Source organism: Narcine bancroftii, chromosome 12, assembly GCF_036971445.1.
Source record: "Narcine bancroftii isolate sNarBan1 chromosome 12, sNarBan1.hap1, whole genome shotgun sequence".
NCBI classification, from domain to species: domain Eukaryota; kingdom Metazoa; phylum Chordata; class Chondrichthyes; order Torpediniformes; family Narcinidae; genus Narcine; species Narcine bancroftii.
In genome coordinates, this window is record NC_091480.1 from 40018420 (window position 1) to 40045885 (window position 27466).

At 41.5% G+C, this 27466-nt stretch overlaps 1 protein-coding gene across 1 annotated transcript in view; it reads right to left on the bottom strand.

Annotated features, from left to right (window-relative positions):
• Positions 1 to 27122, bottom strand: part of LOC138746602 (uncharacterized) — a 57544-nt gene extending 30422 nt beyond the window's left edge. Inside the window, exons 1-2 of the mRNA XM_069904894.1 lie at positions 27094 to 27122; positions 26872 to 27035 (exon numbers count right to left, since the gene is read on the bottom strand). Of these exons, the coding sequence (XP_069760995.1) occupies positions 26872 to 27035; positions 27094 to 27122 (193 nt within the window). The remainder of the gene's footprint in view (positions 1 to 26871; positions 27036 to 27093) is intronic.
• Positions 27123 to 27466: the final 344 nt, after the last annotated feature.

The window sequence follows — 27466 nt, forward strand, 5'->3', positions numbered from 1 at the left end:
ATTACTTAGAAGAAAGATCTCTGGACTTTTTGGTATGTTATTTTTTGTGATTTTATTTAATATCTGATTTAGATCTTCCCAAAACATTTTCACTTTCTCATATGCCCAAATTGAATGTACTATTGTTCCCATTTCCTTCTTACAGCGAAAACATCTATCTGATAATGTTGGATCCCATTTTTTTAACTTTTGGGGCGTGATATATAACCTGTGTAACCAATTATACTGTATCATGCGTAACCTTGTGTTTATTATATTCTTCATAGTTCCAGAACATAACTTTCCCCATATTTCATTTTTTATCTTTATGTTTAAATCCTTTTCCCACTTTTGTTTAGGTTTATAGCTTATTTCATCATTTTCTTTATCTTGCAGCTTAATGGTCATTTTCGTTATAAATCTTCTAATTATCATTGTGTCTGTAATCACATATTCAAAGCTGTTTCCTTCTGGTAATCTCAGTCTGTTTCCCAATTTATCCTTTAAATAAGCTTTCAGTTGATGATATGCAAACATTGTACCATGAGTTATTCCATATTTGTACTTCAACTGTTCAAATGTTAATAAATTATTTCCCAAAAAACTATTTTCTATTCTTTTAATTCCTTTTCTCTCCCATTCTCTAAAGGAAAGGTTATCTATTGCAAAAGGGATGAGCGGATTTTGCGTCAATAGTAATTTTGGTATTTGGTAGTTCGTTTTTTTCCTTAATAAGTGGATCTTCTTCCATATATTAAGTAAATAATGCAGTACTGGTGAGCTTTTATATTGCACCAGCTTTTCATCCCACTTATGAAGTATATGTTCTGGTACCTTCTCCCCTATTTTATCTAGCTCTATTTTGGTCCAATCTGGTTTTTCCCTTGTCTGGTAAAAATCTGATAAATACCTTAATTGTGCTGCTCTATAATAATTTTTAAAGTTTGGTAACTGCAAACCACCTTGGTTATACCTCTCAGTTAATTTATCTAACGCTACCCTCGGTTTCCCCCCTTTCCACAAGAATTTCCTTATTAATCTCTTTAGTTCATTAAAGAATTTCTCCATTAAGGGAATTGGCAACGATTGAAATAAGTATTGTATCCTTGGGAAGACATTCATTTTAATGCAATTTACCCTTCCTATCAACGTTAGCGATAATTCTTTCCAATGTTCTAAGTCTTCCTGCAATTTCTTTATTAGTGGCTGATAATTTAGTTTGTACAGTTGGCTTAAGTTATTATCTAACCTGATGCCTAGGTATCGGATGGCATGTGTTTGCCCTTTAAATGGTGATTCTTTTTTAAATTCTGTATAATCCGCATTACTCATTGGCATCACTTCACTTTTATTTGCGTTGATCTTGTACCTCGATATTTCTCCATACTCCTTCAATTTCTTATGTAATTATTTTATTGATATTTCTGGTTCTGTTAAGTATACTATGATGTCATCTGCAAATAAGATGATTTTATACTCCTTCTCGTTTATTTTTATCCCTTTTATTTTATTTTCTGTTCTTATCAGTTCTGCCAATGGTTCTATTGCTAAAGCGAACAATGAGGGGGATAATGGACATCCCTGTCTAGTTGACCTACTTAATTTAAATTGGTTCAATACATATCTATTTACTGTTACCTTCGCCAACAGTCTATTATATAATGCTTTAATCCAATGAATATATTTTTCTGGTCGATTGAACCTCTGTAATACTTTAAATAGTTCCATTCTACTCTGTCAAAGACTTTTTCTGCATCTAAAGCAACAGCCACTGTTGGCTTCTTATTTCCTTGAACTGCATGAATTAGATTAATAAGTTTACAGACATTATCCGCTGTTCGTCTTTTCTTAATAAATCCAGTTTGATCTTGTTTTACTATTTTTGGTACACAGTCGGCCAATCTGTTTGCTATTATCTTATAATCTGAATTAAGTAGAGATATTGGTCTATATGATGCTGGTGTTAATGGATCCTTCCCCATCTTTGGTATTACTGTAATTATTGCTGTCTTACATGAATCTGGCAAGTTTTGTGTTTCTTACTTTTATGTTCATTACTTCCAGGAGAGGAGGAATTAATAACTCTTTAAATGTTTTATAGAATTCTATTGAGAATCCATCCTCTCCAGATGTTTTATTGTTCGGCAGCTTTTTTAATATATCCTGTACTTCCTCTATTTCAAATGGTTTTATCAGTTTGTTTTGTTCCTCTTCTTGCAATTTCGGCAGTTCAATTTTAGCTAAAAACTCTTCTATTTTATCATCTTTCCCCTCGTTCTCAGTTTGGTATAATTGTTCATAAAATTCCTTAAAGTTCTCATTAATCTCTATTGGGTTATATGTAATTTGTTTGTCCTTTTTCCTTGATGCCAATACAGTTCTTTTAGCTTGTTCTGTTTTAAGTTGCCAGGCTAATATTTTATGTGTTTTTTCTCCCAGTTCGTAATACTTTTGCTTTATTTTCATTATGTCCTTCTCCACCTTGTATGTTTGTAATGTTTTGGTTTTTTTTTTGTCCACCAATTCTCTCCTTTTTTTTATATCATCCCTTTTTACTAGTTCCTTTTCTGTACTTACTATCTACCTTTCCAACTGCTCTATTTCCTGATCGTAGTCCTTTTTCATCTTAGTTAGATAACTTATTATCTGCCCTCTGATGAAGGCTTTCATTGCGTCCCATTGTATAAATTTGTCTTTCACTGATTCCGTGTTTATTTCAAAATATGTTTTAATGTGGTGTTCAATAAACTCTCTAAATTCCTGCCTTTTAAGTAGCATGGTGTTTAACCTCCATCTATATGTTCTTGGTGGGATGTCCTCCAGTTCTATTGCTAATAATAGGGGTGAATGATCAGATAGTAATCTAGCTTTATATTCAGTTTTTCTAACTCTCCCTTGAATATAGGCCAACAAAAACATATCAATCCTTGAGTATGTTTTATGCCTACTCAAATAATATGAGTATTCCTTCTCTCTTGGGTGTTGCCTCCTCCATATACCCATAAGTTTCATTTCCTGCATTGATTTAACCATAAATTTGGCCACTTTATTCTTTTTGCTTGTCTTTTGTCCAGTTTTATCCAACATTGGATCCAAATTAAGGTTAAAATCCCCTCCTATCAATATATTTCCTTGTGTATCTATAATCTTCAAAAATAACCTGCATAAACTTTTGATCCTCCTCGTTAGGCACATATATATTGAGCAAATTCCAAAATTCTGAATATATCTGACACTTTATCATTACATACCTCCCTGCTGGATCTATTATTTCCTCCTCTATTTTGATTGGTAAATTTTTATTAATTAATATATTTACAGCTCTAGCTTTTGAATTATATGATGCTGCCGCTATGTGGCCTACCCAGTCTCTGTAATTTATTATGTTCTACTTCAGTTAGGTGCGTTTTCTGCACAAATATCTATTTTTTTCTTTTTTCAGTAAATTTAATAGCCTCTTCCTTTTAATTTGGTTATGTATTCCATTAATGTTTATAGTCATATAGTTCAACATGGCCATCTCATATCCTGTTTACACCTCATTTCTGCTTCCTCACCACCACCTTCCCCCTTTTCCCCATTTTCATCTCTCAGTTTTCCCTTTTTAAACACATTTAAAACATAAAATACTCCAACAACTCCCACATCCAATATTATCTCAACCCCAAATACCCCCCCCCCCACTCTCTGAGTTGCCCTTTATCCCTTGCTGGGCAACCACAACTCCCCTTTCCATTTGGACTGCAATCTTGTTCACGAGCGTCAACTGATTTCGCAGTGATGGTTATTCTCTCCCCCCCCCACAACCCCCCCAGAAAACACTTTTTTTTACACAAATAACAAAGTTCTCCCTTTTTTTCCCCTTACTTCCTTTCTTCCCTTCTCTTTCCCTTCTTTAGTTCTTTACATATACATTGTTTTTACATCTTTATCTATATTTTATCGGCGTTCTTCATTCTTGTTACATCTCTTCATCTCTCCTTCTGTCCTGCAAGCGTTCTGCAAATTCTCATGCTTCCTCCGGATCCGAGAACAGTCTGTTTTGCTCCCCAGGGATAAATATTTTAACCATAGCTGGATGTCTTAACATGAATTTATAACCTTTTTCCATCGGATTGATGTTGCTGTATTAAACTCCTTCCTCTTCTTTAAGAGTTCAAAATTTGTGTCTGGGTAAAAAAATATTTTTTGACCCTTGTATTCCAATGGTTTATTGTCTTCTCTAATTTTATTCCTTGCCCGCTCCAGTATATTTTCTCTTGTCGTATATCTCAAAAATTTTACTAAAATGGATCTTGGTTTTTGATGTGTCTGTGTTTTCGGAGCTAGTGTTCTGTGTGCCCTTTCTATTTCCATTCCTTCCTGTATTTCTGTCATTCCCAGGACCTTCGGGATCCATTCTTTTATAAATTCCTTCATATCTGTGCCTTCTTCATCTTCCTTCAGGCCCACTATTTTTATGTTGTTTCGCCTACTATAATTTTCCAACATATCAATTTTCTGGGCTAACAACTCTTGTGTCTCTTTAATTTTTATAATCACTTTCTTCCAATTTTCCTCTTAAGTCATTTACTTCCATTTCTACAGCCGTTTCTCGTTCTTCTACATTTTCTACTCTTTTCCCTATTTCTGTCATGACTAGCTCTAATCTTTGCATTTCATCTTCTGTTCTTTTCATTTTTCTTTTAATTGCACTAAATTCTAATGTCAACCATTCTTTTAATGCTCTCATTTGTTCTTGGAAAAAAAGCTTTATTTTTTATCTATATTCTGTTCATCTGTTTTACCTTCTATTTCTCTGTGAAGATCTTGGTATTCTTCCTCTTCTTCGGTATCTGTACCTGTGTTTGTGTCTTCTTCTTCTCTTCTTTGTATCTGTGTCTCTTCTGATTTTTCTGATGAGTTGCTTGTCTCACTTTGTCGGGCCTCCTCTTGCTTGACTTCTTGCTGTTGGTCCTCTCCTTCTGATCTGCTCATTTGTCGAGCCTCCTGCTGCTGCTCCTCTTGCCGTTCACCCCATCGACTTTCTTTCTCACTTGGTACTTCACTCCCTCTCCTGCCGCTTTCCTCATCTTCCAGCTAAGAGCCCTGGTGTTGGGCATCCCTCAGCTGGTCGCTCCTTGGCTGAGCCCCCCTCCCGTCTGTGATTTCCTTTTCCTTAGATTGCGCAGTGTGCACTTTTGTTTGGCTCAGAGAGCTCAGAGAGCCATTTTTGCAGTCCACTGGTCGGGGGGTCGCAACTCCGCAGGGCTGACACCAACCTCAGAGATCGGGTGCTCTTCTCCACCACGGCTCCCTGTTCTTTCATGCAGGTAAGGCCTTCTCCTTTCTTTTCCGACGTCTTTTCTTCTTTTTTTCCCGTTGTTTTTACTTTTCCCTTCTTAGGTGCCATTTTCTTTCTCTTCTCTGCAACTTTATCTTTTATTTCTTATATTTTATATTTTTTGAATTTTGTCTTTTCTTGACTTTTTTTCTTCTATTCTGGGGAGGGCTGGTTTTACCCTACCGGCCACTACTCCATCACGTGACTTCTGCATTTCCGCACATTGTTGAACTCTATAAGAATGATGGGACACCTGAACATATGAAAGCCACACTGCCCCTCAAAATTAGTTCATTATTTAATTTAACCCAATCTCCTAATTTCTTACTTCCGTAACCCTTAATATTTTTGCATTAAAAAAATCTATCAGACACAAAAAGTGATATTTTAATTGACCACCTTCCCCCCCCACCCCCGCCCCCCCCCCCCCCCGCCGTCCACCCCAGAGCCACAGCAGGAGCTTGAGACCACAATGCCCTTTCTTCTAAATATTTAAGTCCTACAGCAGGGAAAGAGGCCCACCTGCCTGCCCATGGGCCATCCTATCCACGTATCTGTGCAATTTGTTCTTAAACAGAACAACATGACCTACCTCAACCCCCTCCTCTGGCAGCTCCTCATGTTAAATATGTGTCCTCTGGTTACTGATCCCCCTACTCTCTGTGTTCAGCAGATTGATTCCTCTCATCATTTTGTCCACTCCATGAGATTACCCTTCATGCTCCTGTGCTCCAAGGAATGAAGCCCCAGCCTGCTGAACTTTTCCCCATAGCTCAGGCCCCCCTGAATCCCTGCAACATCATCATAAATTTCTGCACCCTCTCCAGCTTGACAACATCTTTCTTTTTTAGAATATTTTATTTATATTTTTTCATACCGGCTTGAAGTCATATACCGCGACCTGCCAACGATGGCAGTTCACAGTCTCGTATACATGTAGATGTATTTCTTTTATCTATGATTATATATACAAGCCTGCGTCATTATCCACCCCCTATAAAACTAAACGATTCATTCATACTCCAATGTCGATAACAATAACAAACACTAACATTAAGGAAACGAATAAGAGTACAAATAATAAAAAGAAACAGGGACCATCACGGCTCAACGGACCGTTTCCGGGTCGCTGCTCATTCTTGACTTTCCTTGATCGGGATCAGTGCGGGAGAGAGGGAGCCGCAGCAGGGAACGGTAGAACAATCACTTCCATCTTTCTTGTAGCACGGTGCCCAAAACTGAACACAATATGCCAACATCATACACAACTGTAACACAACCTCCCAACTTCTAAACTCAATTCTCTGACTGAAGAAAGCCAATATGCCAAAAACCATTTTGACCACACTATCTACCCGTGACATCACTTTCAAAGTACTATGTCCCTCTCCTCGATCCTACAGCACTCCCTAGATCCCTACCTTTCAATTTGTAGGACCTATCCTCCCAAAATGCCACACCTCCTATTTGTCTGTATTAAATTCCATCAATGATTCCTCTATCGACCTGCCGAACCAATCCTGCTCTCTTCAATCCCAGATATTTTAGTGTCATCCGCTAATCATGCCGTGTACTTTTTCATCTAAATAAATGATGTGGATGACAAACAACAATGGGCCCAGCACCGAAGTCTGTGGCACACGCTCGTCAGAGGTTTCCAGTCTGGAATACAACCTTCTACCATCACCCTCTGTTTCAGCTCAACCTTCCTGGTCACATCTTCAAAAAACCCGATCAGATTTGTGGGACCTGACTCCCACATACAAAATCAGCCCTTCTCCCTCCAGATGCATGGTTCCATATACACTTGTGGAAAAGTTGAATTTTCTCAACCATTTTTTAATGTTAAATGTATGTGGGTGAATGATTACGTGGATACCTACTAGAATCCAAAATGTTGTATCAGTAGAAGTCCAAATGATCTCTGAGTGAATGAAGAAAAATCCCCACAATGAATTAAAGTAATAAGAGTCAAAACACACGTCCTACCAAGTAAAAAAAAACCATAAATGATGCTCTATAGCTCTTAGAAATATCTTCCGACTCTTGCTCTTTTATTTGTATCCATTACACCCACCGGACTTGCTTAGTGAAATCTGTTTAAAGTTCTTAATGACAGTATATCACCATTACTGATATCTACAACTAAACTGTACCTGCTCAGATCACAAAACCTTTAACCACAATTTCCTATTCATGGTTAAAGTCATCCCATATCACAGATGTGTTATGGTATAGTACCCGATATATCAGTGCTAATTACCATAATTCAATGCAGCTTAAGGCTATATTGGTAATACAAAAATAGTAATAGTGTGGCCTACGTCATTCGTGATCGACCATGGGAATTGCACCTCTGATAGTCACGGGTTTGTTCAGCAGCGTCGACTGTGGCTATCAAGGCTGATCATGGAATGACAGGCGCTGCCACAGTTACTGCAAATATAGGGCATCGTTGAATTGTGGTCTGCTGTCCGCTCCTCAAACTGACTCCACATCACTCTTTCACCTTTCTCTAGGTGTTGATGAAGAGTACTTCCCCATTTGACCTGCTGTATCCTCCCGTCACTCTGTTTTCAATGTCGCGCTTGTAGAGGTCCTTGAAGCGAAGCCAGGGTCTACCAACCTACCTCTTGCCTTTTGCTAGTTCTCAGTAGGGGATGTCCTTTGGCAGTTGACCATCCTTAATGCGAAAGACGTTGCCCAACCAGCGCAGTCTGCATTGTCTTAAAAACGTGATCATTGTGGGAAGTCCAGTGCAGGAGAGGACCTCAGAATTTGGGACTTTGTCTCTCTCTCCAGGTGATGCCAAGGATAAGCCAACGGCTGCACAGGTGAAAACCACTGAGTTTCCTCTCCTGTTTGGAGTATATGGTCCAAGTCTTGGTCTTTGTAGCGAGTTTGTGATTCTCCCAGACCTGCGAGGAGAGTTGAGCAAGGATCAATGCTGCTCTGCCGATACACATTGATTTCAGCATCAAGGGAGAGAGTGTCACTAATACTCGACCCCAAGTATCCAAACATTTCTAGATCATAGTTGTTGATGTCTCCACTACATTCTGGGTAAGGACATTTATTTTCTTTAGGCCGAAGACATTGCATGCCTCAGAGAAGCAGTCCATGAGAGTCTGTAGTTGCTCTTTGGTGTGCGAGGTTCTGGCAGCGTCTCAGCAAAGAGCATATCATGTAGTAAGATTATTCACACCTTTGCATTTGCTCTTAAATGTGTAGGATTGAACAGCCACCCATCAGACCTGGTGTGTACATAGATGCCTTCTGTCGACATCCCAAACATGTGCTTCAATAGCAGAGAGAAGATGCTGAATAATTTTGGGGCCAACACACATCCTTGTTTGACTCCACTCCAAATAGTGAAGGATTCTGATGAGCTGCCATTGTACTCATGTCGTCATGGAATGGGTTGATGATACGATGGAGTTTTGGGGGACAGCTGGTCTTGGGGAGAATCTGAAAGAGCTCATCCTTGCTAACAAGGTCAAGTCAATGAAAGGGACACAGAGGGGTTTCTGTTCTTCCCTGTGCTTCTCCTGGAGCTGACAGAGTGAGAATATCGTGCCAACAATTGACCGCCCTGCGCGGAAACCACAGAGACTCAGGATAGACCTGTTCAGCTAGTGTCTGTAGACTTGCCAGAGTTGCACAAGCGAAGACATTGCCAGCAATACTCAGAAGGGAGATTCCCCCTGTAGTCGCTCCTGTCATCCTTGTTCTTGTACAAAGAGGCGATTTGGGAGTCACACATATCCTGGGGATCGGCTCCTTCCTTCCAGCACTGATGGAGGGCCTCATGTCAAGCTTGGAGGAGTGAGTGCAGTAAAGGTGTTCAGTATTTTTTACAGAACAGTGAAATACCTTCATTTTCTCATTGAAACATTTATGTACAGGTTGATCTGTTATCTGTGAAGAACTAGCGACGACTTTTTATATATATATGGAAAATTGCAGATTTTTGGGCCAAAAGTAGGGGGTGAATTTTTACATGAGATCATGATTATATACGGTGTATCTTCTTCTTCACACGATTATATATGATTATACACGATTATACACGGTGTATCTTCCTCTTCACACAATTATATACGATTATACACAATTATATACAGCATATCTTCTTCTTCACACGATTATATATGATTATACACGATTATACACGGTGTATCTTCCTCTTCACTCGATTATACACGATTATATATGGTGTATCTTCTTCAGAATCTTCTTCTTCTTCTTCTTTGGCTTGGCTTCGCGGACGAAGATTTATGGAGGGGTAATGTCCACGTCAGCAGCAGGCTCGTTTGTGGCTGACAAGTCCGATGCGGGACAGGCAGACACGGTTGCAGCGGTTGCAAGGGAAAATTGGTTGGTTGGGGTTGGGTGTTGGGTTTTTCCTCCTTTGTCTTTTGTCAGTGAGGTGGGCTCTGAAGTCTTCTTCAAAGGAGGTTGCTGCCCGCCGAACTGTGAGGCACCAAGATGCACGGTTTGAGGCGATATCAGCCCACTGGCGGTGGTCAATGTGGCAGGCACCAAGAGAATTCTTTAGGCAGTCCTTGTACCTCTTCTTTGGTGCACCTCTGTCACGGTGGCCAGTGGAGAGCTCGCCATATAACACGATCTTGGGAAGGCGATGGTCCTCCATTCTGGAGACATGACACACCCAGCGCAGCTGGATCTTCAGCAGCATGGATTCGATGCTGTCGGCCTCTGCCATCTCGAGTACTTCGATGTTGGTGATGAAGTCGCTCCAATGAATGTTGAGGATGGAGCGGAGACAACGCTAGTGGAAGTGTTCTAGGAGCTGTAGGTGATGCCGGTAGAGGACCCATGATACAGGAGTGTGGGTATGACAACGGCTCTGTATACGCTAATCTTTGTGAGGTTTTTCAGTTGGTTGTTTTTCCAGACTCTTTTGTGTAGTCTTCCAAAGGTGCTATTTGCCTTGACGAGTTTGTTGTCTATCTCGTTGTCGATCCTTGCATCCGAGATAGGTAAACTGGTTGATCATTTTGAGTTTTGTGTGCCCGATGGAGATGTGGGGGGGCTGGTAGTCATGGTGGGGAGCTAGCTGATGGAGGACCTCAGTTTTCTTCAGGCTGACATTTTGTCAGTTTCCGCACAACAGGACGTCAAGCGCTGAAGAGCTGGCTCTGAATGGGCAACTAAAGCGGCATTGTCTGCAAAGAGTAGTTCACGGACGAGTTGCTCTTGTGTCTTGGTGTGAGCTCGCAGATACAGCAATGAGCTCTCTGAACCCTTCTCCATCAACAATGGTGTGAAGCAAGGCTGCGTTCTCGTACCAACCCTCTTTTCAATCTTCTTCAGCATGATGCTGAAACAAGCCATGAAAGACCTCAACAATGAAGACGCTGTTTACATCCGGTACCGCACGGATGGCAGTCTCTTCAATCTGAGGCGCCTGCAAGCTCACACCAAGCTTCTTCAGAATACTCTCTCGTAAATTACCCACCGCAGATGTTGGGCTCACTGGCCTGTGGCTTTTCCCTGCAGCCTTTCCTGAATAGAGTCACAACATATGCCACCCTCCGGCCTTCCAGCAGCGCACCTGTACTCAACGATCTCAGCCAGGACACCTGCAACGTCCTCTCTAGCTTCCCACAATATCCTTGTATATATCTGATCAGGTCCGGGGGGAATTTGTCTGCCTTCAAGCACATCAGGAAGTTGAGCTCCTCCTTAACTGTAATACTGACTGTTTTTATGTCACCACTTGCCCCATATTACTCAGTCCTCACGTCCTTCTCCACAGCAAAAGCAGAGCAAAAGTACATTGCCAATCTCCTGATGTCCCATTTTCTCTCGTTTCCCTTTATGTAATTATAAAATCTCTTGGGATTATCCTTTACGTTAGCTACCAATGCTCCCTCTTGTCCTCTTTCTGCCCCTCTGATTTCCTTATCATTGTTCTAATTATAAAGTAACATTAAAAATTATAATTATAAAGTAAATTAAAATTATAATTATAAAGCTTGCTCTGCCATTCCCCATCGTAATAAATATGCTCCCTCTGTCTACCTGCTGTCCTCTATTTCCAGTCTTTTTCCCAGGGTGGGAGAGTCTGGAACTAGACTAAACATAGGTTTCAGGTGGGAGGTGTGGATAGAAAAGGTTTAGAGGGTAGTAATAAGAGGATCTGGAGGATGAATGCGTGGCTAAAGAGCTGGTTCAGGGGGCAAGGGATAAGATTTTTGGATCATTGGGATCTCTTCTGGGGAAAGTCGGACCTGTACAAAAGGGACGGACTCCACTTGAACTGGAGGGGGACCAATATCCTGGCAAGCAGATTTGCTAGAGCTGTGGGGGAGGGTTTAAACTAGTTTGGCAGGGGGGTGGGGAGCAGAGTTTCCAAGCAGTGTCTAGGGTGCATGGCCTCCTAGTTAAGAATGATAAAGATAACAAAGGAAGGATGGAGGTTAAGGTAAAAGGTAGAATATATGTGAGGGTCATTCTCTGAAATGCATGTACTTTAATGCAAGAAGCATAGTGAACAAGGTAGATGAGCTTAGAGCATGGATTGGCACTTGGAATCATAATGTTGTGGCAATTAGTGAGACCTGGTTACAGGAGGGACAGGACTGGCAACTAAATATTCCAGAATACAAATGTTTTAGATGTGATAGAACAGGGGGTAAAAAAGGGGAAGGAGTTGCTCTGCTTGCTAAGGAGGACATTACTGCCGGAGGTGGCAGGATGGTTTGGAGGGATCATCCAGTGAGGCTGTTTGGGTGGAATTGAGGGGTGGAGGAGGCATGAGGGCACTAATAGGAGTGTATTATAGACCACCAAATGGACCAAGAAAATTGGAAGAACAAATTTGTAAGGAGATAGCATATATGTGTAATAAACATAAGGTAGTGATCATGGGAGATTTTAACTTCCCTCACATTGATTGGGATACCCATACAGTAAGAGAGCTGGATGGGCTAGAGTTTGTCAAATGTGTACAAGATAGTTTTCTTAATCAATACGTAAAGGAACCGACTCGGGACGGTGTAATACTGGATCTCCTGTTAGGGAACAAGATAGGTCAGGTGTCTGAGGTTAATGTTGGAGAACAAATTTGGTCGAGTGATCACAACTCTATTAGTTTTAGGGTAGTTTTATGGAAGAGCAAAGAAGGGCCTAAAGTTGAGGTTCTGGATTGGAGAAAAGCAAATTTCGAAAGAATAAGAATGGATTTGGGGAGTATTGAGTGGGACGTGATTTTTGTCAGGAAAGGATGTAAATGAAAAATGGAGAATATTCAAAGAAGAAATTTTGAGAGTACAGAGTAGATGTGTCCCAGTGAGGATCAAAGGAAAGGCTGGAAGTCATAGGGAGCCCTTGGTTTTAGAGGAATATTAGAAATTTGGTTAGGAGAAAGAGGGAAGTGTACAAGAGGTATAAACAACAGGGTGATGAGAAATTGAAAGAGGACTACAAGGAGTGTAGAAAAAATCTTAAGAAAGAAATTAGAAAGGCCAAAAAGAGGCACGAAGAGGCTTTGGCAGGCAGAGTAAAAATAAATCCAAAGGGTTTCTATAGGTACATTAAAAGTAAAAGATTAGTGAGGGATAGAATTGGACCCCTTGTAGATAGGGAGGGTAGGCTATGTGAAAAGTCAGAGGAGATGGGGGAAATTTTAAATGATTTCTTTTCCTCAGTATTCACTAGGGAAAAAAATATTGTACCAGTTGAAGTAAAGAAAAATAGTGGGGAGGTCATGAATCATATAAGGATAACTGAGGAGGTAGTGATGGCAGTGTTAAAAAAGATAAAGATGGACAAATCTCCGGGTCCGGACAAATTATTCCCAAGGACACTCAGGGAGACTAGTATACAGATAGTGGGGCCATTAACAGAGATATTTAGGATGTCACTGGTCACGGGAGTAATGCCAGAGGATTGGAGGGAGGCGCATGTTGTTCCACTGTTTAAGAAAGGGTCCAAATGTAAGCCTGGAAATGATAGATCTGTGAGTCTGATGTCTGTGGTGGGTAAGTTGATGGAAAGTGTTCTGAGGGTTGGCATTTACAAATATTTGGAAGAACAGGGATTGATAGGTCGTAGTCAGCATGGTTTTGTCAGGGGTAGATCATGCTTAACAAACCTTATAGAGTTTTTCGAGGGGTTTACAAAAAAGATTGATGAAGGGAAGGCTGTGGATGTTGTCTATTTAGACTTTAGTAAAGCTTTTGACAAAGTTCCCCACAGGAGGTTAGGAAAAAAGGTGGAGGCATTAGGTATAAATAAGGAGGTAGTGAAATGGATTCAGCAATGGTTGGATGGGAGGTGTCAGAGAGTAGTGGTAGAAAATTGTTTGTCCAATTGGAGGCCGGTGACTCGTGGAGTTCCTCAGGGATCGGTCCTGGGTCCACTATTGTTTGTTATATATATTATCGATCTGGAAGAAGGGGTGGTAAATTGGATGAGTAAGTTTGCAGATGATACAAAGATTGGTGGTATTGTGGACAGTGAGGAAGATTACCGTAGCTTAAAAAGAGATATAGGAAAGCTAGAGGAGTGGGCTGAGAAATGGCTGCTGGAATTTAATACGGATAAGTGTGAAGTGTTGCATTTTGGAAAGGCAAATTTAAATAGGTCATATACATTGAATGGTAGACAATTGAGGAATGCAGAGCAACAAAGGGATTTAGGAGTTATGGTAAATAGTACCCTCAAAGTTGATACTCAGGTAGATAGAGTGGTGAAGAAGGCATTTGGAATGTTGGCCTTCATAAATCGGAGTATTGAATTCAAGAGTTGGGATGTTATGATGAAATTGTACAAAGCATTGGTGAGGCCAAATTTGGAATACTGTGTGCAGTTTTGGTCACCAAATTATAGGAAGGATATAAACAAAATAGAGAGAGTGCAGAGAAGGTTCACGAGAATGTTGACAGGATATCAGGGTTTGAGTTACAGAGAAAGGTTGAGCAGCCTGGGGCTTTTTTCTCTGGAGTGTAGAAGATTGAGGGGGGATTTGATGGAGGTGTTCAAGATTTTAAAAGGGACAGAGAGAGTCAACGTGGATAGGCTTTTTCAATTAAGAGTGGGGCATATTCAAACCAGAGGCCATGGTTTGAGATTAAAGGGAGAAAATTATAAGGGGAACATGAGGGGAAATTTCTTCACGCAAAGGGTGGTTGGGATGTGAAATAAGCTTCCGGCGGAGATGGTTGAAGCAGGGACGTTATTTACATTTAAGGAAAGACTGGATAATTACATGGAGGGGAGAGGATTGGAGGGGTATGGACCAGGTCCTGGTCAGTGGGACTAGGAGGGTGGGGATTTGTTCCGGCATGGACTAGTAGGGCAAATTTGGCCTGTTCTGTGCTCTATATGGTTATATGGACTTTGATCCAAACATTGGCAAATGGGTAGACAACTTGGTAGGCATTGTCAAGCTGGGCTGAAGGGACTTTTTCCATGTGGTGTTATCTCTTGACTATTTTCCTTCCCCACTGGGTCCATGCCATCTAACAGAATTGCCCCACTCTCTTCCGTCTTTCTTTGTGGTCCTGCTAATGACCTGGGCTGGACCCTCCAGCACTATAAAGGCGCCATGTGTTCTTTGTTCTCCCTCTTTGCCAGCTTGGGACCACCCTGCTTCACTCAAGGCCTAGAAATGTGGAAGGGCGCTGGAGAAAATGTTGGTAAGATGTGCACTGTTAAAAGGGTTGGGAGCGTTTAATTAGTGTCCCTTGTAGCATAGAGTCATTGCTGCACTGAGTCAAGGGGTGGTGGGGCATCATAGTGATTTTCCCTGATCATTGTATGTACCAGTTTGTTGTGTGTGTATTTTGTTCCCACGCTATTTCTGCCATGTTTGTTATTAATTGTAAGCGTTTTTCACTACCAATCTTACTTTCCCACGGCTGTTGTAAACTCTGTGTGTGTGCGCGCGCATGTGGCATCTGTTATCATTTCTCACACTTGCCTTCTGTAAATAAAATCCTTCACTACAAAAATTGTGTCCAGAGTCCTTGCTTTTGAGACCTACCAAACTTATTTACTCACTCACAACAGCCACTAAGGAGTGCGGTAGAACAGATACATCATTCCCTGAAACTGGCATCACAGGTGGATTTTGGAAATTGACCTTGATAAATCAAAGCATTGAATACAGGAGCTGGAATGTTATGGTAAAGTTGTATAAGAAATTGCTGAAGCCAAATTTGGAATATTGTATGTTGTTTTGGCCACCCAACGACAGGAAAGCTATCAACAGAAATTTACTAGGATGTTGCCCAGACTTCAGGAATTGAATTATAGGGAAAGGTTAAACAGGTTAGGACTTTATTCCTGGAGTGTAGATGAATGAGGGGAGAGTTAAATAAGGTATTTAAAATTATGAAGGGGATGGACAGAGTAAATTGTAACAGAATAAGTTAATAAAATTTAATTTAAAAGTTTAAAAATGGGGAATAAGATAAGATAGTTTAGGTCACTTTTCACAAGCAAACATCACATTACAGAAACTGAAACAAAAAAGGGGAGAGGGGGAGATAAAAGCTGCAGCAGTCAGTGAAAGGTGATGGGTTTTGAGTTCTGTGTTCAGCCTATTTGAAATCTCTGCCATGGCTGGTTGTTGTGTTTCTCTTGAAATGGGGGAGAAGAAGAACTCTTTGTGGTAACCTGGGAGAAGGCACGTTTCTTCGGAAAGACTTCAGATGCTGATTGAAAGAAATCAGTTTGCATGTCCAACGAATATCTCTCTGCACCCACCAAAGACATTTCTGACTGGTAACAGCTTAAGTTAAGGCACCAGAGCCTGTTGAATCTTATGACTGTTTATTCTGTGCACAGTACTGAAAACTGCCTGATACCAGTGAATTTGGAGAACTGTACAGTAAATGACTGGACAGTGAAAAAGAACCATCTTGAACATACGCACATGAGCACTTAGAATTAGAAAGGGGTTAAGTATCTTAATAATAAGTTAAATATTGATTGTAGCAGGGTCGCCACTGGTACAGCCAGGCTACAGCTCATAGTTATAAGAAAGAAGACACGCACACTGGTCGAGTGTATTCGACACTGAGTTTACTCTGGGGCCGTGTGGCTTGAGCAGGCCAGCCACCAATTGGTCAGTTCCAGCATTCAGGTCCCGATTGGGCCCCCCTGCGATCTGCCAGTAGTGATTGGACAGTTTCACCCTTCCACCGGCAGCTTATGGAAACGGGCCTCTCAGCCTGTGCGAGGTCTTGCCGGTCGCCGTGTTTGACAGCCATTTCCGGTGTTGGCTTGAGGTGCAGGCTGCTACAACCCTCCCCCCGCCCAGATCCGGCGATCAGGGCGGAGTTCTTAAGAAGTCAACCCCTGCGTCACGGGGTCAGATGGATGATGGGCTGGTCAGAGTGTAAGTAGGCCAGTTTCAACCAATCGATGGTAAGTCTCCTCTCTGCCATGAATGTCCAGAACACAGGTGGAGCCGTTGTTTCTTATGAGACGGTATGGCTCCTCGTAAGGTATCGTAAGGTATCTGGAGAATTGGCCGGTGTGCCCCATGCTAAACAAATACGTATTTACAATCGGCCAAGTGTGGGGTTTGCCGTGGGGTCTGGTCGCCCGGTATGACCAGGGGTGCATCGTAGAGCAACTCAGCGGAAGTTGCCTCAAGGTCCTCCTTGGGTGTGGCTTGAATTCCCAACAGGACCTAGGGAAGCTCGTCAGCCCAGTTAGGTCCAGTCAGCCTTGCCATTGAAGCCGCCTGGTGTCTGGTGTCTGTGGAACCTCTCCACCAACCTGTTGGCCTGTGGGTGATACGTCGTGGTGTAGTGGAGTTGGGTCTCCAGGGCGTGGGCTAAGGCGGTCCACAGAATTGGGCTCCCCGTCTGAAGTGAGGAGTTCGGGGACCCCAAAATGCTCTACCCTAGTATTGAGTAGGGCCTGTGCACTGCTGTCTGTGGAAGCCAGTAGCGTGCGCCTTTGGACACAGGTAGGGGCCCCACAATGTCAATGTGCATGTGAACCGGTGACGTGCGGGCTCAAATGTCTATGGGGGGGGGGGGGCCTTGGTGTGGGTCTGAAATTTGATGACTGGCAATGAGTACAAGTCCTGGCCCATAGTGCGACCACTTTGCGGAGGCTGTGCCAGATGTACCTGTTCGCCACCATCTTAACAGTAGTCCTGATGGCAGGGTGAGACAAGTTATGGACAGAGTCGAACACTCGCCTCCTCCATACGGCTGTAACAGGGCAAGGTTTACTCATCGAGGTGTCACAGAGCAGTGTGCGATTGCCGGGGGCGATCTGTATGTCCTCCAGGTGTAAGCCAGTGAGCGCTATTTGGTACGCCAGAATGTCAGGGTCTGCTTGCTGTGCCTCTGCCAGGGCCACGTAGTCAATGCCAAGGGTAGGGTCGTGCATCGCCAAAGTAGCCGGATGGGATAGGGCGTCAGCCACCATGTTGGATTTACCGGCTATGTGTTCAATGTCTGTTGTAAATTCAGAGATGTAGGACAGGTGCTGCTGTTGCCTGGCTGACCGTAGGTCGGACACCTTATGGAAGGCGAATGTAAGGGGTTAGTGGTCTGTGTAAACTTTGAACTTCCTGCCCTCCAGAAAGTATCAAAATGCCGAATTGCCAGGTATAAGCCTAACAGTTCTCTGTCAAAGGCCCTGTAATTGTGCTCCAGTGGCCTGAGGTATTTACTGAAAAAGGCCAGCGGTTGCCAACGTTCATCAAGGAGCTGCTCAAGTACACCCCTGACCACTGTACTGGAGGGGAGAGGCCCTGGGACTATCGGAGCACCACACAATGCCCAGTTCCTCCATTTTTAAAAATTGCATCCCTGGCCAAGTTACGTTTTTCAGTGGGGGAGGCAGTGCGCTCTGGCATGGAGGGGAGGGCCCTCATTCTATGTTTGGGTTCTGCTGAATGGAAGCGAGGCATGGTGGTGGTGAGGAAATCCGTCAGGATCTTGACGAACTTGTTGGTGGCACCACTCACCGAGTGCAGGTGGGGGTTGGTGAGCTTGGTGCTGTTGAGGGAGAGCAATTGGAATGTCTGGGCATGCACCGGTCAACGTCCCTTGATGTCCACCAGGAGGGAGTGGGGCCTCAGGAAGTTGGCACCTAAATTTGGTTGCTGCACGGCTGCCACGGTGACCTTCCAAGTGAACCAGTGGTCCCCGAAGTGGAGGGGCATGGAACAGGTGCCGAAAGTCCGGATACTGGAGCCGTTTGCCGCTCAGAGTTTTTAGCCCATTTTGCCGCAGCAAGCCTCAAGGCTGGTGGGGGGGATGATGCTGTATTGTGCCCCAGTGTCCACTAAGAAGTGTCAGCCAGACAGTGAATCCTGGATATGTAGCTGGCTATGCAGTGGCCGGTTGTTGCAGCCATTAACAACAGCCGGCCTGAGCATTTCCATGGAATACGCAGGGGGAGCGGCATCGGAGCCCCACAGTAAATGATAATAAGAGTAAAGCTCACCGGTGGGGCATCTCGTTCGTTCGGTCGGTTTGATGATCGGTTGGACGATTGGTCAGGTGACTGATGGGTGTTCCTCATGGCTGGGCACTGTTGATGTGGTGTCATCACCTGGTCGATCGAAGCGCAGGAGTCCCTCTTTGCCGCCCATAACACAACTGCTCGGGTGGCCATCTTTCTGGGGTCCTCAAAATCCTCCTCTGCGATGACCAGCCAGATGTTCTCAGGCAGCCTCTCCAGGAAGATCTGCTGGAACAGCGGGCAGGAGGAGTAGCCATCGCAGAGAGCAAGCATGTCGCTCATGAGGGCGGATGGGGCCCTGTCCTCCAAACCGTCCATATGCAACAGACGGGTAGCGCCCCCGCGCTTTGAGAGCCCGTAAGTGTGGATTAGTAGTTCTTTGATGGCCACGTAGCTTCCGTGATCTGGGGGCTGCTGGAGGAAATCAATAATCCGGGCTGTCGTATCCTGGTCGAGGGCGCTGACCATGTAGTAGTAGTAGTGCGTGTCATCCTTGGAGATCCTTCGAATAGCGAATTGCGCCTCGGCTTGTTGGAACCACAGCTGTGGTTGGGAGGTCCAGAACCAGGGCAGTCTCAACGCTACAGTGTTGTTGCTCCATCGCTGGGTCCAAAATGCCACTGTAGTGGGGTCGCTACTGCTACAGCCAGATTACAGGTCATGGTTATAGCTCCTGGACTGCAACTCGAAACTTGCAGAGGAAAGAAGGCGTGCACACCGGTCGAGTGTATTCGACCCTGAGTTTATTCAGGGGAAGGTCTGGCTTTTATAATGAGCTCGGCCGTGTCACCACCAGGGCATGGTTTGAGCGGACCGGCCACTGATTGGTCGGTTCCAGCATCCGGGCCCCGATTGGGCCCCCTGCGATCTGCCGGCAGTGGTTGGACAGTTTCACCGTTCCACCGGCGGCCTATGGAAATGGGCCTCTCAGCCCGTGCGAGTTCTTGTCAGTCGCCTCGTTCAATGGCCATTTCCAGTGTTGGCCCGAGGCGCAGGCCGCTACCTGATCTTATAATTCTGTGTTAAGAAAATAATTTTGTTTTAACTTGCCATTGTCTTGGTGAATTTCTGTTGCTACTGGTTTTTGAGTCATTAGGGCTCATAACAATATGTAAGTAGGCTTTTTTCCACTGAGATACAAACCAGAGGACATGGGTTAAGGGTGAAAAGGGAAAGGTTTAGGGGGAACATCTTCACACTGAGAGTGGTGGGGGTGTGGAACGAGCTCACGTGGTGAAAGTAGGCTCATATTAGCATTTCAGAAGAATTTGGACAGATACATGGATGGGAGCAGAATGGAGGGCTATGGACTGGGGGAAGGTCACTTGGATGAGGCAGAAAAAAGGGGATGAAGGGGCTGTTTGTGTGCTGTAATGTTCTATGGTTCTTTGGTTCATCATTCGAACCCTTCCCTTCCTCATAGTCTATAACCCTCCATTTTGTTTACATCTGTCTGCCTCACTCGGAGTCTTTGGAATGTCCCTATTTTACCCCCATCAACCCCAACAATGCTGTGTTAATAAAGCTTATCCCCGACATCTCCTCTCACCTTGAACTGATTCCACTGCCGCTCTGGGGAAAAGGTGGATGTCTGCCCACCCTATCTATGACCCTCATAATCTCGTACACCTCTGTTAAGTCACCTTTCATCCTTTGTTGCTCCAAAGAGAGAGGTTGTAGCTCCCTCAACCTGCTGGTGACATGAGGGAGTCACGTGATGGAGTAGTGGCCGGACGGAGAACTCCAGCCCTCTCCAGAAAAGTCGGGAAAAACAAGAGAAAATACAAAGGCACAGAAATAAAAGTTAAAGAAAAGTGAGTATAAAGGTGGAAAGAAGATGGAGACAAAAAAAGAAAAATCAAAATCAACGGAAAGAAGAGAGGAAGAGAAGACAACGGAGGAAAAAGGTGAAGGCCTTACCTGTCCGAAGAGGCCCGCTGTGGAGAGAGGAGCCCGCATCCTCAGGTCGGTAGAAAAAGAACTACAACAATGGCTCGCAGAGCCTAGTAAAAGTGCACAACCGCGCATGCACGAGGAGTCGCGCATGCGCGATGCGCATGAAAAAAAACACACCGACGGGAGAGGGGACCAGCTGGGGAGTCGATCTCCACAGCCAGCAACGACAGCTGCAGAACACCTGCAGCAAGAAGAGACCACAGAAAACAATGAAAACAAGAAAGAAGAGAAGGAAAGGGCAACAAAGAAACAACAGATGGCCAACCCAGAGGAAGAAGAAGAGGAAGAATACAGTGAAATAGATGAAGGGAAAGGCAAGGTAAAGGATATACTTTCTCTTGTTAGAGGATACATGGAGTCATTTAAAGAATGGCAAACACAGGAATTCAATGATTTAAGAAGAAGAATAAACAACACAGAAGAGAAAGTGAATAAAATAGATATGACCTTAACAGAAATGGGGAAAAAAATGGACAAGATGGAAGAACGGGCAGTAGCAGCAGAAATGGAGGTAGAAGACTTAAAAAAGAAATTGGAGGAATCTAATAAAAAAACTAAAGAGACACAAGAACTACTAGCTCAAAAAATAGATATAATGGAAAATTATAACAGAAGAAATAACATAAAGATAGTGGGCCTTAAGGAAGATGAAGAAGGCAAGAATATGAGGGAGTTTATAAAAGAGTGGATCCCTAAGACCCTAGGATGTCCAGAACTACAGCAAGAAATGGAAATAGAAAGGGCACAAAGAGCATTGGCCTCTAAACCACAACCACAACAAAAACCAAGATCTATTGTAGTAAAATTCCTAAGATATACTACAAGAGAAAAGGTACTGGAGAAGGCAATGGAAAAAGTAAGAGAGGGCAACAAACCACTGGAATATAAAGGGCAAAAAATCTTCATTTATCCAGATATAAGTTTTGAACTCCTAAAGAAGAGAAAGGAGTTCAATACAGCAAAGGCGATTTTATGGAAGAAAGGGTATAAATTTATACTGAAGCATCCTGCGGTATTGAAAATATTTATTCCAGGACAACAAAACAGACTATTCTCGGATCCAGAAGAAGCACGAAAATTTGCAGAACAATTACAAAAATAGACTGAGGGATGAAGACGGGTAATGAGAGTAAAAATGATCACGATTGATATGTATGTGGGTAAAGACAAAAATAGACTGAGGGATGAAGACGGGTAATGAGGGTAAAAATGACCACGATTGATATGTATGCGGGTAAAGAGGTATAAGAGTGAATAGAGACAATGTGCATACGTGAATGTAACTGTAATTAGAGGAAAATATAGATAGTATAGACAAGAATTAATAAGGGAAGGTAATGGAATAGAGAGAATAAGGAGGGAATTAAAAGAGTGACCTTTGTGACATATGAAAAGTGAAATCTTTTCTGTGGGGGGCTGGGTCGGGGAAAATAGCGGTCACTGCAAAATCAGTTGACGCTTGCGAGTGGATTCGCAAATCCAAATGGAGAGGGGAGATGTGGTTGTCCGACAAGGGATAAAGGACAACTCAGGAGGGGAAGGGGAGATTGGGGATAAAGAAGATAGAAATAGGAGAATAAGGAAAATGTTGGATGTTGTAGGAATGTTGTCTTGTAAAGAGTTGAAAATAAGAAAACAGAAATGGAAAAGGAGGAAAGGTAATGATGGAAAAACGGAAAGAGAAGATAAACAAAATATAAAATGGCTACGCTGAACTATATGACTTTAAATATTAATGGAATACATAACCAAATTAAAAGGAAGAAACTACTAAATTTACTGAAAAAGGAAAAAATAGATATAGCATTTGTCCAAGAAACACACTTAACTGAATTGGAGCACAAGAAATTAAAGAGAGATTGGGTAGGACATGTAACAGCAGCATCGTATAATTCAAAAGCAAGAGGAGTGGCTATATTAATTAGCAAAAATGTGCCATTTAAAATAGAAGAGGAAATAATAGATCCAGCAGGGAGATATGTTATGATAAAATGTCAGATATATTCGGAGCATTGGAATCTACTTAATATATATTCACCTAACGAAGAAGATCAAAAGTTTATGCAAGATATCTTTTTGAAGGTAGCTAATACGCAAGGGAACATACTAATAGGAGGGGATTTCAATCTGAATTTGGATCCAAATATGGATAAAACGGGGAAAAAAATTAACAGGAAGAACAAAGTAACCAAATTTATAATTAAATCAATGCAAGAAATGAAACTTGTGGACATATGGAGGAAACAAACCCCAAAAGAAAAGGAATACTCATACTACTCGACTAGACATAAAACATACTCAAGAATAGACCTATTTTTGTTATCAGCTAGTATGCAGGATAGAGTAAGAAAAACAGAATATAAAGCGAGAATGCTATCGGACCATTCACCCTTAATACTGACAGTAAAGCTAGAGGACATCCCTCCAAGAATGTATAGATGGAGATTAAACCCCATGCTACTTAAAAGACAGGATTTTAGAGAATTTATTGAAAAACAATTAAAAATGTATTTTGAAGTAAATACGGAATCAGTGGAAGATAAGTTTATACTATGGGATGCAATGAAAGCATTCATTAGAGGGCAAATAATAAGTTATGTAACCAAGATGAAGAAGGACTACAATCAGGAAACAGAGCAGTTGGAAAGGGAAATAGTAAACATAGAAAAAAAATTAGCAATGAAGGAAGATACAACTAAAAGAAGAGAATTGGCGGATAAAAAAATAAAATATGAAACATTACAAACATATAAGGTGGAGAAGAATATAATGAAGACAAAACAGAAATATTATGAACTAGGTGAAAAAACGCACAAAATCCTAGCATGGCAGCTTAAGACAGAGCAAACTAAGAAAATGGTATTGGCAACAAGGAAAAAAGACAAACAAGTTACATATAATCCAAAAGAAATTAAGGAAAACTTCAGAGAATTCTATGAACAATTATACCGAACTGAAAACGAAGGGAAAGAAGGGAAAATAGATGAATTTTTGACTAAAATTGAACTACCAAAACTACAAATAGAGGAACAAAATAAATTAACAGAACCATTTGGAACAGTAGAAATACAAGAGATAATAAAAAAATTACCAAATAATAAGACACCAGGAGAGGATGGACTCCCAATAGAATTCTACAAAACATTTAAAGACCTATTAATACCGCCCCTCCTGGATGTAATCAACCAGATTGATGAGACACAAAACTTACCAGATTCATGTAAAACAGCAATAATTACAGTGATACTAAAACAAGGGAAAGATCCACTCTCACCAGCGTCATATAGACCAATATCTTTGCTAAACACAGATTATAAGATAATAGCTAAACTATTAGCAAACAGATTAGCAGAACAGGTACCGAAAATGGTAAATTTAGACCAAACTGGATTTATCAAAAAAAGACGCACAACAGACAATATTTGTAAATTTATTAACTTAATTCATGCAGTAGAAGGAAATAAAGCACCTGCAGTAGCAGTTGCTTTAGACGCAGAGAAGGCCTTCGACAGAGTAGAATGGAATTATTTGTTCAAAGTATTGCAAAAATTCAGTTTACCGGAGAAGTATATTAATTGGATTAAAGCATTATATAAGGGACCGTTAGCGAAAGTGACAGTAAATGGACATGTATCAAAGCAATTTAACTTAAGCAGGTCAACGCGGCAGGGATGCCCACTATCACCGTTATTGTTTGCGCTAGCTATAGAACCACTAGCAGAATTGATAAGAATAGATAATAATATAAAAGGAATAAAAATAAAAGACAGGGAATATAAAATCAGTCTATTTGCGGATGATGTGATAGTGTACTTAACAGAACCAGAACTATCAATAAAAGAATTATATAAGAAATTGAAGGAATATGGAGAAGTGTCGGGATACAAGATAAACGTAAATAAAAGTGAAGCAATGCCTATGAATAACGCGGATTTCTCAAAATTTAAGAAGGAATCCCCATTCAGATGGCAAAAGCAGGCAATAAGATACCTAGGTGTACAAATAAACAAAAATCTAGGCCAATTATATAAACTCAATTACAATCCACTAATGAAAATATTACAGGACGATTTAGAGCATTGGAAAGAGCTACCACTAACACTGATAGGAAGGATAAACTGTATTAAAATGAACATTTTTCCAAGGATACTATACTTATTTCAGGCATTGCCAATATAACTGACAGAAAAATTCTTCAAAGAGTTAAAGAAAATAATAAGGAAATTTTTATGGAGGGGGGGAAACCGAGGATAGCACTAGATAAATTAACAGAATGGTATAAACAAGGAGGCTTACAACTGCCAAACTTCAAAAATTATTATAGAGCCGCACAATTAAGATACCTATCAGATTTTTATCAAACAAGGGAAAAACCAGACTGGACGAGATTAGAATTAGATAAAATAGGGGAAAAGATACCTGAACACATATTATATAAATGGGACGAAAAATTGGTACAACATCGAACTTCTCCAGTATTACACCATCTCCTCAATATTTGGAAAAAGATTCATGTAGAAAGAAATAAAACAAATTATCAATTACCAAAACTAATATTGACGCAAAATAAGCTACTCCCTTTTACAATAGACAACCTTTCCTTTAGAAAATGGGAAAAAAAAGGGATTAAAAGAATAGAAAATTGTTTTTCAGGAAGTAGATTCTTATCCTTTGAACAAATGAGAGATAAGTACAATATAACTGGAGATACAGCGCTGGCATATTATCCTACTTGAAAGATAAATTGGGAAGCAATTTGAGTTTACCAGAGGGAAGTAACCTTGAATATGTGATTACAGATACAATGTTAATCAAAAGATTTATAACAAATATGTATATTAAACTGCAAGAAAAGGAGAATAAGGAAACAAATGGTAAAACTAAACAAAAATGGGAACAAGATTTAAATATAAAGATAAAAAAGGAAACATGGGAGAAATTATGTTCTGGAACGATGAGAAATACAATAAATACGAGGCTACGTATGATACAATATAATTGGTTACACAGACTATACATTACACCGCAAAAGTTAAATAAATGGGACCCAACAGTATCTGATAGATGTTTTCGATGTAAAAAAGAAAGGGGAACAACAATTCATGCAATCTGGACATGTGAGAAAGTAGAAAAATTTTGGGATGATCTCAATCAGATATTAAATAAAATAACAGAAAACAATATACCAAAGAATCCAGAGATCTTTCTCCTAAGTAACATAAAAAATAAAGAATTTGGAATTGACTTGGAGGATGCACAAAAAAGATTTGTTAAGATAGCCCTAGCCGTAGCAAAAAAATGTATTATGTCAACCTGGAAATTGGAAGATAATTTGAAAATACAACAATGGTATATAGAAATGAATAAATGTATTCCATTAGAAAAAATAACATATAGTTTAAGAAATAATATTGAAATATTCGAACAAGTATGGGAGCCTTACATTAAATACAATAGCGAAAACCTACCGGGAACAAACATTACCTAAGTTGATGGAAGGAGAAGAGAAGAAAAGAATGGACTCAGTAGAATTTCTGGTGTATTTTTGTTGAATGACAACATTGTCTGACTGGCTTAATGCAACCTAGATTGTATACCTAAAATGGATGAGGGGGGGGTGGGGGGGTGGCTTGGGAGGAGGGAGGGGGGGGGAGAAAAAGTCACTGTATATGTGTGAAAAAGAAAAAGTGTATATCATGGCTAACGTGATTTATGGTGTGAAAAATAAAAAATTTTAAAAAATAAAATAAAAAAAAACCTGCTGGTGACATTTGTAAAATAAACTCCTTCTCTTCAAGAGTTAGAGCTAACTTCAAATTAGGACAATAATTGTTCCAAGCTGGTCCTATGAACAACACAGCTCACCTCTTAATTTGTTAAACGAGAGAACCTGCAGAGGCTGGGGTCTAGTTCAGTGCATAAAAGTGCTGGAGAAACTCGGCATGTCTTTCCACATTCCCTACTAAAGGCCCAGGCCTGACATGTTAGTTCCCCATTACTTCCTCTGGATGCTGCGTGACCTGCTGAGTTTCTGCAGAACCTTCGTGTCTTCTTTACTCAACAAGAGAAGGGGAGACCAGGGGAATTATTCACTTCCCCTAGTGGCCAGGAAGGTAGGAGGTGTTCAACAGTTTGGAGAAGACTACCTGTCACGTACACTCCCACCACTCGTGCGCCGCCAATCTCAAAACCACCAGCAATCACCAAGGCCAGGCCACTGATGTTGAAGATTCGGTCAGGTTCCAGCAGAAACGGATATATGTCCTTCAAGCTGAAGATGGCGTCAAACTCAATCTGCACGCTGCCAGCACTGTGATTGTGGAATGGCAAATTAATAACAAGACAGAAACAACACCAGAGTTCTTTACCGGGGGAGGTACCAACCAGTCATGGACATGACCAGCAGGTAGACGTGCAGGTAGAGGCATGAGAAACACAGGGGGGATCAACACAAATCTATTCTTTGACATAAAAGCACAAGCAGGAGATTGGGGGGGGGGAGGTGAAGGGATGGGGTTTACTTGACATTTTTTATGGTTGTTGATTGTTAAATAAAATAATTTAAAAAATTAAGAAAAATATAAGCACAAGGACTGCAGATGCCAGAACTTTGAATGTACAAAGAAAACCCGGATTCAGGCTGCATCTATGGAGGGGGAGAGGTAGCAAGGGTAAGAAAGGAGGGAACACTGGATAGAAGGTGGGAGAGGTGGAGAGACAGGTAGAGGAGGTGACCACTTG